Raw genomic sequence first — 18601 nt, forward strand, 5'->3', positions numbered from 1 at the left:
AGCAGCATGAGTTGTTTTTTTTAGTCCTGCCAACACATTGTTTAATTACAAGCCACTGCAGAAAGAAACCTTATATTATATATGGAAGAAAGAAAATTGGCTTTCTAGAACTGTTTGACATCTGGCTAGTGCTCCCAACATATGGCCCTCATGCAGAAAACCATCGGGGAAGAAAAAAATGATGAAACTCCATTTAAGGTTCCTAAAATTCCTTTCAATGGCTGTCAGGGTTCCAAACTCCATTTATCTAACACTTGGTTTCTCTGATGCTTTAGTTGTTGAGGGGTTCTGCGTCAGCTGTCTGTCAGGCTACAAGTGGAACTGGAGCTTTTACTGGTTACTATAATGGCTGAGCCCAATTTTTCTAGCTAACAGAATTGAAACCTCCCCTGGCTCCTGTCACAAACACCAGCTGGGTTATACTGCTGTTGCTCACCAATGAAACGGTTCCTGGAGCTGAAAGTCAAATAGTTGAAAGGAAATAGCCGATGTTTCAAACAATGTCTTATTTAAGGACTTGTTCATGGTTCATGCCCTTGTCTTTCTGTCACTGGTAGCTGCTTTCACTTTAAATATTACCACACTGTGATTAAAATCCTAAACTCCTTACATTCCTCATGTCAAAACAGAAATGTGCCTAACAGACTTATTGTGGTTTGTCTGACTGGCATGTGTTAGTGGCTCTGTATATTACAGTGTCCTACTACAGGCAGTTCTTTTCAACCCCAACACTGTTATGCACCAGGGTGAAAGGTCAGCAGCTGTCATGGTTGCTCAGGTGACATTCCTGTATGAGAGTCACTGTGATTCTCAAGATAGAATTTGAACCAAAAGGCCAGTCTATGAAAAAGCTACTCTTTGTAAGAGCTTACTTCATCCACATTAAGTAACATAACAAACTGCAAACTGTGAGTATGAAAAGGTTTGTATGATATAACTATATATGAAAATGTCACAATCCAACACATACACAAAAATGAATATACTGCACCTGACATTTAATTGTAATCAGATGCCATTAATTTGTAAAACAAGTCTCAGTTGATCAGGATTCTGAGATTACAGAGGGTGGCACATCGGAATTAGCTGACTGAGTCCTGTCCTGAGCATGCCATGCTGGTCAAGGAGTCCTGACAGAGTCCTGATAGAGAGGCACAACCTCTTCCTGAGAATAGCTGAGGAGTAGAGGATGTGAGTTATGATGGCGATCAGGGAGAGGTGGTGGGCAATGCACTTTCACCGCTGACCCCTGATCCTATCAGACCCCACAGAAAGAGAGTGAGACAGACAGACAGACAGAGAGAGCAAGAGATGGAGAGAGAGAGAGAGAGAGAGAGAGAGAGAGAGAGAGACTATAGTGAAAGAATAACAGACAAAGATATGCAGTTGTTACATTGTTTTAGAGAGATAGAAGAGAGAGAAAGAGTGCTTGTGTGTGTTCTTTTAATCTACAAAATATTCCTGGAATTATATTCTGATGTTATGTGTCTTTTTGTGTGTTTTTTTAATAGAATTTTTAACAAACTACAAAAGCCAAAAGATGTTTCAATGTGGTTTTTGAGGCTATGGTTCAGGTTGGATTTAAACTAAGTTATCACGGTAGTTAGCCACAGGGATACATGGGAGGCCTCCATAGAACCAGTCACACATGCATCTGTATATGTTTTTGTGTGTTTAGTGAATACAGTATTAATTTGTGCCCAGCTGGACTGCAGGTGGTTATTCAACACTAAGAACATTGTTCAGTGTGAACAGCCACTGCTGCTAGTTTTAATCGCAGGAATTGTCCTGTGAAACAGGCAAAAGGAAACCAAGCCTCGTCCGATTAGGAGCCCTGACTGCATCACGCATAACTGAACACTGATACTCAACGACTTCTGCAAGTCTGTAGCTATGCTTGACCCTCACTCCATGGGTCACCAATCTTTTTGTCCAAAAGAGCAGAATTGGTATAATCTGAAGGAGGGATTTCAACACTCATAATCCTTTACAAATCCTAGTCAGTGATAGCCAGATTAACCAAAAAAAAAAAAAAATCCTTAGTGGAAACTCATGGAGGAATAATGTGCTTCTAATATGTAGTTCTGGTTATAGTTATAATATATACCCATACCAAGATTGAGATGTATTGTATTTACTAGCATAGACAGAGAATCTTTGGTTACTCATTAATCATTAGCCTAACCTGACTGTATAGTTTCCTCAAAATGAAGCATAATGGGAAAAGATACGCACACGCACACACACACACACACACACACACACACAAAACAAGTCATTTATACAAGGAGTCTAAACTCTGACTTGTTTACATATCAATAGTACTGGCTCTGAATGCATCCAGTCAGCTCCATTATGGGATCACATCTCAGCTTTCAGAGCCTGGTGAAGAAGAGGGCAAGACAAAGAGAACTTTACACGAAGAAATCTCCCAAATACATTCCTCTAATCCCTCGAATCAGAGAGAGAGAGAGAGTGAGAGAGAGAGAGAGACATTTTCTCTCATACATAAAATATTAAATTAAATTTCATCAATCTTTTGCAATATTACAGATTTTTTAAAATTCAATAATGAAAAGATTAATGATACTGTGGTGTTTAAAAACATGTCTCCCATGCTAAAATGTCTCCCTTCATAGTTTTCTAATCCAGTGTATTGTATGGGTGTATTGTGATATAAATCAGTTAAATAATATTTGATGCAGGTTGAGCCAGCCCTCTTGACCTTGGTTAAATCATTCTACCACTGGGATGTGGTGTATATAGGGATCTGGCGGTATGACCATAAACTAAAACCGACAGTTATTGATCAGGGTCTTTCCCATGGTCTGGTGGTGCCTACGAAGATGTGTAAGGTTACTGCTTCGAGAGCAGCATGCAGAACTCTGGTGGTCGACGATTTAATTCGACATTGGCATGGGGGTAGTCCACGGGGTCATAGGTCAAACATTGCCATGCCAAAGGTCTCCGGTGACCCCCATAAATTGATTGCACACACATCGGAGAGTTTCTTCTCACCACGTTAACTTCAGATTTAGCCATGTCTAGCTTTGCCTTGAACTCACTTTCTCTTAAACACGCTAGGATGGGTAACAGCCATGTGAATCAAACACTGAACTGGAAAAGACGCATGAGCTCCTTTGATGGTACAATCCATTACTATGATGCTTCACCAAATACATGAGGAGCAGTCCTGTGTTAAGAAGGGAATGAATGAATGTGGAGTGGCCCTGTGTTAGGAGGTGAATGAATGAATGAGCAGTTGTCCTGTGTTACAAGGTGAATGAATTAATGAGGAGTTGTCCTGTGTTAGGAGGTGAATGAATGAATTAATGAGCAGTCCTGGGTTCTCTGGCCCATGGTGAACAGAAAGCAGCTGATGAATTGTGCTGTTATGAGGTTAGATGCTTATAATAAAGTATCCGATGATTGTATATTATAATACTGTACCTAATAAAATAATTTAAATATAACATATGAGTAATATAACAAGCTATTAAATGTCAGATGTTTATTTAAACAAAAACTTGCATCATAGACAATATAAATTATTATTCAAACCTCTATCATTAATAGTGGATCTGAAAAGGTGAATAAAACCAGAACAAGTCTGTTCAGTCAAAGGCAGAATTACATGTGGAAAACATCCACCATATTTTTTTTAACATATAAATAATAAATGTACAGCAAACAAGCACGTTATAAACTGGCAGTCTGGCATTAAAATAAGGCATAGTCTTGTATCCACCCTTTTACAAGATGAAAAATCTTAATCACGCAGTAGGCGAAATTTCCCACTCAAGTTCAGAACCCATTAAGAGTGAGTGAATGTGATATCAAATGAAAGTGTAAAAGGTTTTTAATGTTACCTTGGTCATGCAGATGAACTTTGTGGACAGACATATGATCAGATGTGGCCAATACTGTGCGGCTGCTAATAAAACATGAACTTTCTCGTTATTGCGCCTTCAAATTATATTTTTCTTAAGTCATTGGTAGAACACTTTTTTTTTTCACCTTAAAAGCTTATTTTAATAACATCTTTTAAACCTTTAGAACGTTTGGACACTGCACTTATTAAGGAAGACTACAGAATCAAATTTAGAGAAAAGAAAATGCAAATATCAAAAGGAAAGGGCATGTAAAATCTGAATGGCTCCTCAGGGCTATTAAAAATCAGGCAATGGTGTAATAGAATGCTAACAGATACATAAACTTTAGACTCAACCAAATGTCTTTCTTATATGACAATGAAACAGGTAAACATAAACAGAAGATCAGAACTTTTAGAACAGGCTTTTGCCTTAGAGGCCTGGAATCCATCAGTTCAGTCATTTTCCTGTGTGAACACACCTACTAATCTTGGCTGTTACCTGATGACATACCTGTCCTAACACCTACTAAACCTGGCTGTTACCTGGTGACATAAATCATCTGAGGCTGAGAGGAACTCGCTAAATTGTGCTGGACTCTAGTCATTCAGGAATGAAGTTGGGCACCCCTGCTCCAGAAGAAAAGCGGTCTGAACTTAACTGAAATTCTTACAGCCTTAACTGGCCCGAATTCATTACGTAATGGTGGTTGGATCATAGCTACCAAATGTGCTCATTGGTTTGGCCCACGTCTGATATAGAAAAGGGTTGTGCCGTCCTAGAGCCACAGACCAAGCATTAACAGAGATATGGCAGTTATGAGGTGAATTTTACACTGAATTCACTGAACATTCACCCATAAGAGTGAAGGGAGGAAAATGGAATAGTTTATTATCCCTGTACACTCATTTAAGACCAGCTTTTTTTTAAAAGTCACACTATAACATATATATCTTAACAGATGGCACATTTTGGAAAATAAAGGCATACGTTTTAGGTTCCTGACCTAGTTAAATGCTCTACTGGTCTCTATAACTATTTTGTATTGATGCAAAGGTAGCCTTAAACCTAAGAGCTCAGCAGAAGTATCTAGATGCTATTAAATTTCACTGAAATCATAGTGGAATCTGTCACGGTACCCCCCACCCCCATCCCGAACGTCTCCTCGTGTGCGTGTGTGTTCGTCAGTGTGGCCACGCCCCTCCTGTGTTCCACACCTGCTCCTCGTTGTTTCATTAGTCTGTGTGTATAAAAGTCTAGAGTCTATGTATTACTGTTTTCGGTGTTTTGATATGATAGCCTGCGAGCTACGTTGAGTGTTACGTGTGTAAATAAACATGTTTAATGCGACTCGTCACCGCATCCTGCTTAGCCTCCTCGTTACAGAATCTGACTGGTCCCATGTACATAGAAGGTTAAAACAGATTGAAACTGGAGACTTGTGGTTGAAACTTTAGGGTAAACCTAAAGATTTTAAAAAGGGAAGATCAGGCACTGAATGCTGAGGTGAAGAGAATGGGTGATTTACATTTTACATAAAACACATAAAAATTTGACTCCATCAATGAACAAACAGATTGCTCTATATCTGCTGTATTTAAAAAAAAGGTCACTATGCTACCACCATTCCAGCCGTACTGTAGTATTACTAACCACAAGCTGCATCTATGACTGACTAGTCATAATAAAAATATCATTAACTTAATAGCTTTTGGTGTGGTGTTGACATTTATGATCAACTGAATGTGAAAAAAGCAGCTTGCTATCACATGCTGCATTCAATAGCCTTTTATTCCCAGCCAAAGTCCTGGCCTGTCATCTGGTAGAATTTTAGATTGAAAGGTCTGTAGAAGTCCCTCAGTCTGAGCAGCACCTCAGCTGGGATGTGGGGATGAGCACGGCCTTTCGACTTTCCCAGGCACCTGGGCCTGCTGCCACCCTCGGGCTTCTTCAAACAGGGGAAGCCTTTGGTCTGGTTGAAGTAGAAGTGTTTATTGGTGACTACTCTCTTCAAGCCCAGGAAGTCCTGCACATGCCCCATCTCGCCAGCCGGGTCCGTCACGAGCCTCTCACCGCTGACGAAGAGTAGGCGAGAGAGCGGGAAGAAGCGGAGCCAGTTCTCCAGGTGCTTGGCATAGATGCCGATCCGCACGGCACTCCAAGCTGTGTCAATGAGGCCCGTGCTGGAGTTCCGGAACACCAGGTCCTGGAATGAAGGCAGGCTGGGGCTTTTGGAAAGTGTCTGGGTGTAGTCGGAGATAGCCCGGGTGACGGGATCGCGAACCACCACGATGAGTTTTGTGTGGCGGCTCATGGCATAGACACGACGAGGGGCTTCTCGCGTGACAAAGTAGCTGGGTGTCTTCTCCATGGTGATTTGTCCTTCCAAAGTACGAGGCATTATATTCCTGTGACAAAAGAGATCAAAATAAGAATATGTAGATCTGAATCATTAAGACGTTCCATGAAGTACTGGATACTTTTTAACTACTTTACATAGCAAAACATATTTAAGGATTTAGGGTCCCATGGGAAATGTCTCAATTTTAGATATAATAACAAAGTATGTTCAAATATTTCAACTGTTGCCATTATCAGAAGTGTAGACTGGAATGCTCATTGCTCATGGCAATGGACATTGACAAGACTCCTTCAAAAGGTCATATGTATTTGATCAAATATTTAATAATTGACGGTATTAAAAGGACCAGAAATTGAGGAGTTACACATCTTATAAGTGATCTCACCCACAAATTAACAGCTTGCTTAGCTTTACCTTAGTATATGTGAAAACACACTGAAAAAAAACAACAGCTTCATTAGATGTGATTGCTGAGCCATTTCACAGCTGTCCCCAGTCCCAACTATCATTCTTTGCCATGTTATGAATTTTATCTCATTACAAGACAAAAATATTAATCTTACTTTTATTAATAAATTTCCAAGAAGCAGATAACTCAGACTTGAGTTATTCAGTCTTATTATAATAACCCTTGAAAAGCCTTTTCAAGGATTATTACATAAACATGGCCATTCACTTCATTAAATAAGCATGCTTGTGAAACAAGCCTAAGCAGATAGAAGAGAACCGTCTGGTTGGTTTTAAGGAGAAAACCACAAAACCTCAATAATCTCTTAGCAGTCATTTCCGGAGGGACTTCCTTCATGGGTCTTATGAATGCTCTCTCCAAGGTCCTGTTGGCACTTATCTGAGACCAGTCTTGCCTCGCCTGTTACAGTGGTCAAGGATGCAATCTGAGGACAGGAAGCTGTCTTCAATCCAGCGAAAACGTTTGCCCCCAGTCTCTAAGCTCGACAAAAGCACTGAGGGTCATGGGCCTCCCACGCTGAGTGGGAAGATGAAGACTGCTGGGACCAAGGGCTCCCCGTCTGAGGAGTACCCCCTGCTTCCTTCTCTTTTCCTGTTTGTCTCCACAACTGTAGACAAGGTGCCTTATTTGTTTTTATGTTTTAGACACTTTTATTAGGTATTTAACACAATATTTTATAAGCTACAAGGTAACTTTGAAATGTTTTTTAAAACCATATTTATTGTTTATTATAGAAGTATTAATAATGCTTAAAAGGGTCTATAAAAACAAACATTCTCGTAATTTAACGATTAACTATTTATCTTAGCATAAGATTTTTTTTTTTAGATATCCTACAAAGGTTTTCTAGCTCCAACGTCCACAAAATAAATAAATAAATAAGGTTCTTTTGTGTTGTCTCGTTATTTCCATGGTGAGCATGTGTAGTATATTAGCTCCTGGTTGACTGGTCTGGCTCTTGATTGTGGCAAGAAGTCTCTCTCTCTCTATCTCTCTCTATCTCTCTTCTCCCTTTCCGGCTCTGAGGTTAACCGGCAATGCCATGAGGTTCATACAAAGCTCTAAAATGAATCATATTACTTTGTGAGACCTCCTTTTAGGATCATCACAAGAAGAAAAATCCCAGGAGTCGTAGTTCGGATCAAAGAGTAGTAGCGTATAACAGAGTCCTATCAGGGATTGGACTAACACTACTTCAGGCTAAATCTGGTTTATCTGGGCACTCCACTGCTAATCCTGAATCTGTTGTAGAAGGCAATTCCTAAACTGTGTACCCACTTAACACCGGAGATGTCCCCTCCTGCACACGCAGTGTTATGTTTTATAGAGTGCTTGTGTCTTGATCGACAGTAGACAGTTTGGGTTCACAGCATCGCGGTTAACGAGTTCGTGTTTTCATTCCCAGCTCCGTGTCTTAAGAAGCTCTATTTAGTTGTGCATTAGTACACATGGCTAAGTGCGTGTTTAATTCAGTGTAATCAAGGTAATGGAATCCATGATGGAGCTGGCTGTAGTGGCGCTCGTCCGCTGACATCATGTTTACATTCGCGAGAGCTGGCTTGTAATCAAAGAATAGTTTGGGCGCTGCCAGCTCTGGAAAGGTCTGTGCACTCACCCGTCGCAGCACTTCATCTTCAAAGCTAAAAAGACCCACGATTAAAAAAAAGAAAAAAACAATCAGTCCCCGTTTCATCATCACCAAATGCTCTCTTTATTACCTGGCTTTTCACGCTTATTTGGATATTTCTTATACCAATTATGCACACCTGCAGCTCTGCCAGAGAAATGCCAATCAAATGTGTGTTTTCATCACACATTGTGCAACATTAGCCTTTAGCATGTGGGGAATGCTAGGATGTGCACGGATGTGTTTATCAGCATGAAGTCTGGCTGTCAGCTAGCTCGCTGCCTAATAGCCGTAGCCAAGTGGGTGGCCATCAGTGGACGGTAGTCTGAATAAATAATTATTTAATATAGTATTAAAAAGGCTAATAAACATGTAGCATAAACACTGTTGATTTGTGTGTCTGAGAGTAAAAGTTCTAACTATACTTTTGATTTCAACAACGTAGCACCTGTTCACAAAACTTTCAGTATCTGGAACTAAGATGGTTCTTAAAAGAGCAGCATTGTCTGCCCGCACAGTCCTGACATTTTGAATAAACTCTCATTAGGGCCTCTTTTGGCTAACTACAGCTTAAAAACTTTTTAAGAATTTGAAAATCTGCCACATTGCTTACTAGAGGAAAGCAATCAGGCTGGCTATAAATCATGTTCCATTAAAACAACACTCATACGCACACATACACACAGGCACACACAATTACTGCCTTTTTGGGGTGGGAAGGGGGCAAAACAACCGGCTCCCATAAATACATCAAAACAGTACAGACACCCGCATAGACTGATAGTGTGAACTGTCCACACAATCTAGTTGCTGTACAATGAATCCTTAACTATTTGGATGGACTAATGCACCCATGGGTAATCTAATGGTGGTCCTTTTTTTTTTTTTGTAAATCAGAGGAACAAATCCAGACAGCACACCCCTGGATGTCTGATGCTTGGCTAGCTGCAGTGCCACAGGATGCTCCCCACAGAGATCTGTCCCACATCTGGCAGTAATGTACCTCAGATAGGAAACAGCTGGGCTTATACAGGAAGTCGTGCCCTATGCTATTAGGGGGAAAAATGGTATTAACCTTAAGATATAGCAACAGGACTTTCAGGTGTAACAAACAGGATGCTTTATGTACCCCCCCCACCCCACCCCAAAAGCAAGCGTGCACATCCACCTACACACTCACACAAATTTCGCAGTTATTGAAAATACTGCTGTGCTTGCTTAGCTAGTGTCCCCATAACGAATAGACTATAATGAACAATATACTAAACTTTACTGCATACATTAAGCAGCACACACAGATAAGCACACACTCAGCACAACATACACAACACACACAGCCATGTCAAAATGTTTCCCACAGTGCCTAATGCAGATTCCTCCATTTTCTCAGAAAATAAGATCACTGAGAAGTAGTAGTGTGAAATGGCCTCCGTGGCGTGTCATTTGGAACGCAGCGCACTACTCACCAGGACATACCCTCACTGCAGGAGCCTTCCCAATTAGAAATGCTCTCCTTCATTATCTCTTTAGAAACCAGCCGAAAGCCTTCAAAAACAGCTTGTGTAAACATGGAATCAGGCTGAGTGCACTCCGCGCTGGAAGTGAACTCCAGAGAACACAGGCTTGTCATTATACAGGCAAATGGAAGGTTCTGGAGCCCTTGGGAAGTGCAACAAGCTAAGGGTTGTAAAAAAGACACTTACATGTATGGGAGGGGGGATTGTTTAGACATGAGAACACATGGTTCACAAAGGGACACAAAGGGCCTAATGGACAAGACTGGGTCAGCATTAGAAGCTCCATTGGAACCTTTGAGTCACCCTGGGTTTGGGCATGGGCTAGTACAGTGATTATGAGGGGGTAGTGGGCACCTAACATTAGGCTGCAGAATGCAAGCCTCAGGAACTGTGTCATCAGTTCACAGAAGACACTACTGCAGCCATAATGACAGTCTGGATGCATGGGAGTGCATGTGTGCATGTGTGTTTGTGTGTCTGTGGGTGTGTGTGTGTGTGTGTGTGTGTGTGTGTGTGTGTGCCCACTTTGCATTCCAGTATCTTGGAAACAGAGATGGAGAAACACAGACATGCAAGAAATAGACTAAGGGTTCAGAGGGCTAAAAGAGACTGACATTGGTAGCGCTGCACAACACAGTGATTCATTATAAAATGGCATACTTAATGACAGTGGGGCAGTTTATATGTTTAGGTGTGTGTGTGTGTGTGTGTGTGTGTGTATCTCTAATTGCCCCCTGATTTTCTATCTTATGGGAAAATCTGTAGCTATCAGTGCTACTCTAAGGCTGCTCTGTATGTATGGGAGTGTGTAATTTATGCGTGTACGTGTGTGTGGGTGTGTGTTGTCTATCTCTGTAGTGGAGAGACAGGGATAATCTCTGAATCAGCAACACTGACCACAGCCCCTAGAAAGATAATCAGAGTTAGACGTAAACAGTGACCATTTCTTCTTCATAATACCAAGTCACAACATCATGACGTCTCAAATCTGATAACAATGACTCATATCTATCTATCTATCTATCTATCTATCTATCTATCTATCTATCTATCTATCTATCTATCTATCTATCTATCTATCTATCTATCTATCTATCTATCTATCTATCTATCTATCTATCTATGTCTATCTCTTCACAATCATAGACATGCCTTTATAGTCCTGCTAGTAATAACTAACTAGGTTTGCCCATGAGAGTCTAACATAACAAAATTGTGCACATTTTGACACCCATGCATTTCACATGTGATATGAATTTTTTCATAAACAAAAACCTGACAACAGCTCTCAGATCCTGAGGAAGGACATCCCATTATTCCTTTCTGATCTTCATTTCCTCTTCCTGTCTAAAGTTCTTAATTACCTTATTTTTGGTCTCACAAACAAGCATTGGGTACAGTGAGCAGTTTCTTTTTCTCATGTAGGATACAGACATTAATATCATTTTTCAGTCAATAACTATTCTGAGAATATGCATCTGTTATAAACAGTAACAGAATTGTATTGCATTGAAAAATGTTTAGAATTAAGAATAGATGCCTGAAGTATATTTGTAGTTAGGTCATTAAAAAACAAATATGTAATGGAAATGTGCTCTCAAAAATGAAACAAAACATTTATTCATTTTCTAGTCATAATCGTCTGTCCATTTAGCCACATAATGTCTAACATATTGTCGAGACATGAAAAAGAAGCATGTAGAAATACTACAGTAATTGAAATAGAATACATTTAAAATAGAATACTATTTTTAAAAATATACAGTAATTACAACAACAGTAAATAACTCTGAGGAATAAATGAGCAACTGCTCCCCACACAGAATTCATAACCGGCACTCTATGCAGTGACATAATAAAATTGTATAAGTGGACTGAAGGAAACCACTAACTGGCTGGAGATAAAAGCCCACCCTATGAGATCCCTCATCCTTGAAAAGCTCTCAGGCAGGAGCCAGGCATGGGACAATCTGCTTCTGCGAGGAATAAGATTGCATCCAGCTGCAAAAAAAAATCTCTTCGACTATAGGCCGTAAAACCAGAGTCTGCGTGTGTGTGTGTGTGTGTGTATGTTTGTGTGTGTGATTTAGTAGATGTTCTTGTTATGTTCTGTCAGTAAGCAGTATGCCATCTGAATATCTTTCAAATTCAGATGACACAGTGTGTGCAGAGGTGTGTGCAAGCCCATGCATTTTACACATGAAATAAATGTGTCCACAGTAGCTAAAACAGAGGAGGGAGGAAGTGTGTGAGAGAGAGAGAGAAAAAGAGAGAGACAAACAGAGCAAAAATTGTGTAATTATGCAGTTAAAAAGTGTTTGGATTTCAGTGTGTATCCCTGTGAGGGAGAGTGTACCTCACAAATATGAGGTTTGTCATATTTAGTGGCTGGCAGTGTGACTAAAGAATAGCTGTTAAAAAATAATTTCAAGAAATTGAGATGGTGATCAGCCTGGGACTAGTTATGTATTTGCATTTTTGACTTCTATTCATTACTTAAATACAGGCTTCCAGAGATGATTTAGGAGCAAGGAGTTTGCCACCCTCTTGTATGCAGACAGCGAGTGTAAATCTTTCTTCTTGAGGGAGTTCTGCCCTGGACAGTGATTTTCCAAATAAAGCTCTAACCACATCATAAACACAATTACAACCACAGACACGGCGAAGCATTTTTCTCATAGACATACAGTACATTACACTGCAATTCACACAGGTATGTTCCAGAGAGGGAGAGAGAGAGAGAAAGAGAGGGAGGATGAGAGTGAGAGAAAAAGAGAGAGAAGAAAGAAAGAAAAACATTCTCACGCCCCTTTCTATTTTAGTGAGACCTTAGGAAAGATGCAGGTATGTATGGTCTAAACTAAGGTGGATACGGTGGGGAAGGTGTGGGGAAAGGCCCCTTTATACTTCTGTATCAATTAACAGAGACCACCTACCACCATAGCTGCCATTATCATGGCCATTAGCGGTTGGCTTACATGTGATTTTTCTAACCTGCGTATCAGACAGGTTTCGATGCCTAGAACCGTCACAGCAGACTGGTCGCTGACAAGGGCTCTGTTCGAGACAGGTGAGTTCAGAGAACCTGCCACCCAGGTTTCTGTGACCAGGTGACCTCACTTTGGCCTCAGCCATGGTAACAGTCACCATAGATCCTTCTGAATGGGTGTGATGGACATGTGTAGCATGTGCAGGCTCAGCCAGTAGTGCTCCATGTGCATCCATGCCAGGCAGAGGTGACGCCTTTTGTTTGAAGACATTCTGGAATCTGAATACAAGGAGAAGCTTTTAATGAGTTACAAATGAATCCCAGTGTACTGATGTACTAAAGTGGAGCTGGCGGTGTTAGCATTTGCTACATCGCTTAGAATTTCAGCTCCTAATAACCTTGTGATTGACTACAAAATAACCTTCTGTAAACACAACATAAAACTTATAACACTTATAATTCCACCTGATTTCCAGTTTGCTGGAATGTAATAATCTCTAGGCATATAAGATAATACCTAATTGTATCATACAGTGTTCAATGAAATTTCCTTCTCCTGGTATATATGGCTAATGGAGTCTGAGCGTTACTATTGACAAGCCATCTATCTCTATAGAGTGAAATGGGGGACAGGGGGAAGGAAGATGATCGTTTTTTTTCCTCCTCAGCATCCATGAACCTGATCAGTCAATGACTAAATTAACATTAGTGACCAGGGTCTCTTCCTGGCAATCAATGCTTTGCCACATCAGTGAATTCTGCAAGGACATGCTAATACAAATGAGCACACATCAAATACACAGTTAAACCATCCTGTAATGCACAAGTTACAGAAATTGTCAAACTTTGATGGTGAGGAGTTCATGATTAAGAGTGGTGTGGGCAGCTGGAGGACTAGTTTGCTTGAAAGCAGTCACCCCTGTTCTACATCAGAACCCTGCTCAGTACAATGTGCCAGTTCCAGCCACACTCACCCAAGCAGCTTACGATTCAATTTCCAAATCCACAAAACCCAGCCCAGAGATTTCAGCGCAAGTTCAGCACCTGAATGCCAATCAGATCTCAGCTGAACTGCAGTCACCATGAAGCACACTAATGACTGGTCAAAAGCTCCATGCATCACTGTTGAGTTCATGTCAATTTATGTTGATAACAGCGAAACTATATGTTATGCATCCATATTAATCTAGTGCTTGTATCAGCACTTAAAGGATTCCTTTCAATTCATGCAGTGTAGTACGATAAGGCATCATTCAGAGCAAAGGCAGATCAAGTGGTCACGTCACATTATGGATTACTTGTTTGACTGTAGGTTTTTCTCCACATTGAAAATCTATAGATATTTACGTGCAGTTAATCATGTTGCTTTCCAGAACAATTCTGTGTGTACAAGAATAATTCCACTGAATTTTGTGAACTTTCAACAGAGAAAGTAAAATCAAATATAAAACAAAGAGTATCCTGAGATGATACTTTATAACCTTTGACTGTGAAAATACAGGCAATGAATAAACTTTTAGAGTTTAACCTGGTATTCATTTGCATTTTTGTTTAGCCCCTTGCATTTGTTTAGTATTTACATTATAATGAACACACCATGGATCAACCTATCCCATTCTGAAGACAAGAAGGCAATTAACATACAATTAACATACAACAACACAACAAAGACACACATAAAACCCATTTTAATATGCTGTTTCTTATGACTGAGCACCTTAGAGCACCATAATAAACAAACATCGTTGACAGTTGATAAGGGCAACGGCACTTGTCAACAAGATTGAATATGCGCAGGTTAATTAACTCTCATAGGGCGGTGGTGTAATAAAGTCAGGTAGTGAGGGATCGATGTGAAGCCGAACCACACACCAAATCGATCTGGAGATAACTTTTACAACAGCTGGCAATTTATGGGAGTCGTGAAAACAGAAGATGAGTAGTTTTACAGCCATGTTCGGTGAAGGAGATAGCCAGACAGAACGGGTGTGTTCTGGCCATCTATGAAGGACCTTACCTAATTCTAGCTTGTCACAAATATGTCCCTTTGGGATTTGAAAACTATTACTGGAGTTTTCTGAGAGGCATGAATATAGCAACAGCAAAGTGAGCTGGTCATTCATAGTCACACACATTAGTTTTAAAACCCCTGAAATATTCTGGTCAGCACCCATCCCAGAGACATGGCAAATGATCTGCACGTGTCTAATTTATGATTTGACTATGAAATATCATACTCTTTAACTCCTCACACACACACACAAACACACATATGCATGGACATTTTCTTTATCCTATGCTAAAGTGTAACAAGCCCTTAAAGTTTTTATTATTAATTCCAATTTACAACTAGCAAGCTCAACACCTTACCTTTCATTAAACACACACAGACAGAGAGAGAGAGAGAGAGAGAGAGAGAGAGAGAGAGAGAGAGAGAGAGAGAGAGAGAGAGAGAGAGAGTTCTACTGGTATTGACAAGACTGTCATCAGGTTATGGTCTCCCAAAAGATATTTGTTGACACAAGCCAGTTACTGCACATGATAGCACAGCTGTATGTATGTTGCCTGTGTGCGTGAGACACTACTGCACAAGGTCATGCCACCACAATTTCCTGAATTCGACTCAGTTTCCACAGTGTCTAGTAAAGCTCCCAATCATTACTGAAATAAGACTCAGAGTGCACTGAATATTTATATCACTATTGTTCTGGGTCTGCGCCAGTTGAATTCCACTGAGAGACAGACAGTGAGACAGAGAGAGAGAGAGAGAGAGAGAGAGAGAGAGAGAGAGAGAGAGAGAGAGAGAGAGAGAGAGAGACAGACAGAGAGAGAGAGAGAGAAAAAGACAGAGAGAAAGATAGAGAGAAAGACAGAGATACAGAGAGAGGTGTGGTTCAGTAAACAGTTCGCTTTTATTTGCAGGTGATTGTCCTACCAATGAGACAGTAAGCTCTGCTGATTGCTGGCAAGATATTAATGAACCGAGTAGAATGACAAGGCACAGGCAGAGTCAACACACCTAAAACCATATGCACTAATATCACAGAGGAACTGAACTCACTAAAGTGGTCGTTTAACATAAGAATGATCCTCCACAGTAAAAAAAAAAGAATAGTGGATTTTTGGATTCAACATGTATAAAATGAATGTCCCATGACAAAGCAAATATTATTTTACAGTGTGCTGAAAAAGCTGCACCAGTAATGATGCTTTCCACACTCCCAACTTTCCCCCAATCCCAATCATTCATTTGGTACCTGGGAAAAGCAAAGACTGCAAAAAAGCGAAGAGTTATCTGCTGAAAAAGAGGATGTGCTGTAATGCAAGGATGTCATATTCAAAGATACTGTAATATCAGGATGTCATACCCAAAGATGCTGTAATTCCAGGATGTCAACCAAAGATGCTATAACACCAGATTGTCATACCCAAAGATGCTGTAATACCAGGACATCATAATAAAATATGGTAGGAGTCATGCACAAAAATGCTAAAGAAAGCTAAGCTGCATTACCACAAAAAAATATATTTTTTAAACTTAACAGTTACCAGTGATTAGCAGACATTTCTCCAATGTGCATTAAACCAGATTCCTGCAGATCACTTTTTAACACACCTATACACATGTATGTGCACCCTTACACGCACGCGCACACACACACACACACACACACACACACACACACACACCCCACACAGACTCTGGAAAACCCATAATAGCTCAGTTAATAAGATGAATTGCCCTACCATCTGTACATGAAAACACATAAAAACGGCATTATGATCTTTCTTTCAGAGGTTCCGACTGAGCATATACCCCAGCCTGTTCCTGCTAAATTATAGACTTGCTGGAGTAATGAAAATGTGTGCCAAAGGCAGAAAACACATCAGATAGATGGCATAAAACCTTGGTCTATAAAAAATAAATACATTTAAAAATCGAAACGTTGTGGTTCTTCCGTCCTAATTCTGTGAGCATAGGTTTCTGGATGTGACAGAAAGGTTTTCAGACATTCAGAATGGATTAGAAAGGTGTGATGTGAGCTGCTGCATGTAGCATGCTGGGAAAGTGACTCACTGCCACACTCACGTGCAGGACTCTCCTGCAGGTTTTTCTGTCATCTGCCCTTTCAGCCCCAGATGAAGCAGGGGCCCATGTTGTGAACAACGTGCAGGTTTTATGTCGTTTATATGCAAACCCACATTTTGCTGTAGCTGTTGGGCAGCTCATTACTGCCACACAAACAGTTGTCTAGCTGACTTCATGTTTGCTAAAAAATAAATAAATAAATAAATTATATATATATATATATATATATATATATATATATATATATATATATATATATTTATTTATTTTTTTTTTTATTTTTTTTTAAAAAGCGAAAACGTCTTGCCAGTCTCTGCCCTGAAGAAAGAAACCAGAGACGTGGTGTTCTTTTTAAAGCCATGCCGAACAATTTGAAAAAGAAGCGGGGGTTGTGATTAAGGTGAAAAAACAACGTAACTAAACAACAACACACAAATGCTCTAGCCTTCCGATACGCTTCCTTTACAAGAACTCTTTCGAAATGTCAAAGGTAATCGCGGACCCACCTGTACCATTCAAGACCTTTTTCGTAGAATCTGTCAAAGAAGTGCGGCTCCGCACCCACCGCTCTGACGTCGGGGTGCACGCGCAGGAACTCAAGAAGCGCCCTAGTGCCACCCTTTTTCACGCCGATGATGATCGCCTGGGGAAACTCTTTGTTTCCAAAGTTGTTGAATACCGAAAGGTTGTAACTGTCACTGTAAATGTGATTCGTCTCTTCCACATTTTGCGATAAAAAGTCTTGGTTCGACCCTGGTAAGTCGCGCACAATCGAACGGTTCCAGGGCGCGACCGGCTGAGGTTTACTTCCTTCCTCAGGGTAACGCTTGTTTTTGAAACTTTGGAGTTCGTGCAGTGGACTTGGTATTAAATCGCAGTATCCGGTAAGACAGTAGAATACATAGGTGAAAAGAATTATCATCGTGAAGAACACGGACACCTTAGACTGCGCTTTCAGGTGTCCGAAGTTGAACCTTGTTGACCAACATCCCATGGGTAGCTTTCCTTCTCAAGAGGTAATTTGTCAAACGTTGGAATCATGCCGTATAAGATTTTAAAAATTAAAAATTGTTGACATGAAAATATGCTTTCGTATAGGTATTTATAAACGAAAGCACAGTCTCAGTCACGTGTCTAAACATTCATCGCCTTTGACAGAGAGTGCCATATCTCGCGCTGAAGATCAATATCAGGTGTCTTGTTTATGCTTCGGGGTCTTCTGTGTCTCTGGTTTGCTAAATGCCATTAACAGTGATTTGTCGTTAGCGCGTCTCTGCGATGTACGTCTGTCGCCGCTGGTGTTCTTCGAGTGGCCAAGGTTACCATTCCAGCGCGCCTTTCCGTTTTTGGTGCTTCTCCACGCCCATTCGTTTTATCTCCACCCCTCATGTCTCGCTACTTGTTGTACAAACAGCTAACAAATGTTTTACAAAATGTGCAGTGTGAGATGACTATGACATTGATACCAATAATATGAAGCGTGTTACTATAAAAATGTTCAGTCCCATGATGCACTATGTACTGAACAGGGGAAGTGAAATGTTATTTGAGGTATTTTTATGATGGGTACTTTACTGGTACTTTCCTTAACTTTGTGGTCTGTGTCAGTTTAAGGGGTCACCCTCTGTCGCACATTCTCGCACACACGCAAGTCTGTAGAGAGACACCTGTCGCT

At 40.4% G+C, this 18601-nt stretch overlaps 1 protein-coding gene across 1 annotated transcript; it reads right to left on the reverse strand.

Moving 5' to 3' along the window:
* Nucleotides 1-3496: 3496 nt before the first annotated feature.
* On the reverse strand, nucleotides 3497-18245 carry si:dkey-121b10.7 (heparan sulfate glucosamine 3-O-sulfotransferase 6). The gene is made up of 2 exons (XM_027011769.2): nucleotides 17433-18245; nucleotides 3497-6280 (listed from the first exon to the last, which is right to left on the reverse strand). The coding sequence occupies exons 1-2, from the start codon at nucleotides 17918-17920 to the stop codon at nucleotides 5662-5664; spliced, it is 1107 nt and encodes a 368-aa protein (XP_026867570.1). The 5' UTR covers nucleotides 17921-18245; the 3' UTR covers nucleotides 3497-5661.
* Between the last annotated feature and the right edge of the window lie 356 nt (nucleotides 18246-18601).

The sequence above is a fragment of the Electrophorus electricus genome, chromosome 16 (genome assembly GCF_013358815.1).
Source record: "Electrophorus electricus isolate fEleEle1 chromosome 16, fEleEle1.pri, whole genome shotgun sequence".
NCBI classification, from domain to species: Eukaryota; Metazoa; Chordata; class Actinopteri; order Gymnotiformes; family Gymnotidae; genus Electrophorus; species Electrophorus electricus.

Bases quoted from the DNA above. Each gene is read 5' to 3' on its own strand.
- si:dkey-121b10.7 (XM_027011769.2), bottom strand. From the start codon at position 17,920: ATGGGATGTTGGTCAACAAGGTTCAACTTCGGACACCTGAAAGCGCAG. The intron at 6,281-17,432 runs GTGGGTCCGCGA...CTTTTGTCACAG, and splicing joins AAAGGTCTTGAATGGTACAG to GAATATAATGCCTCGTACTT.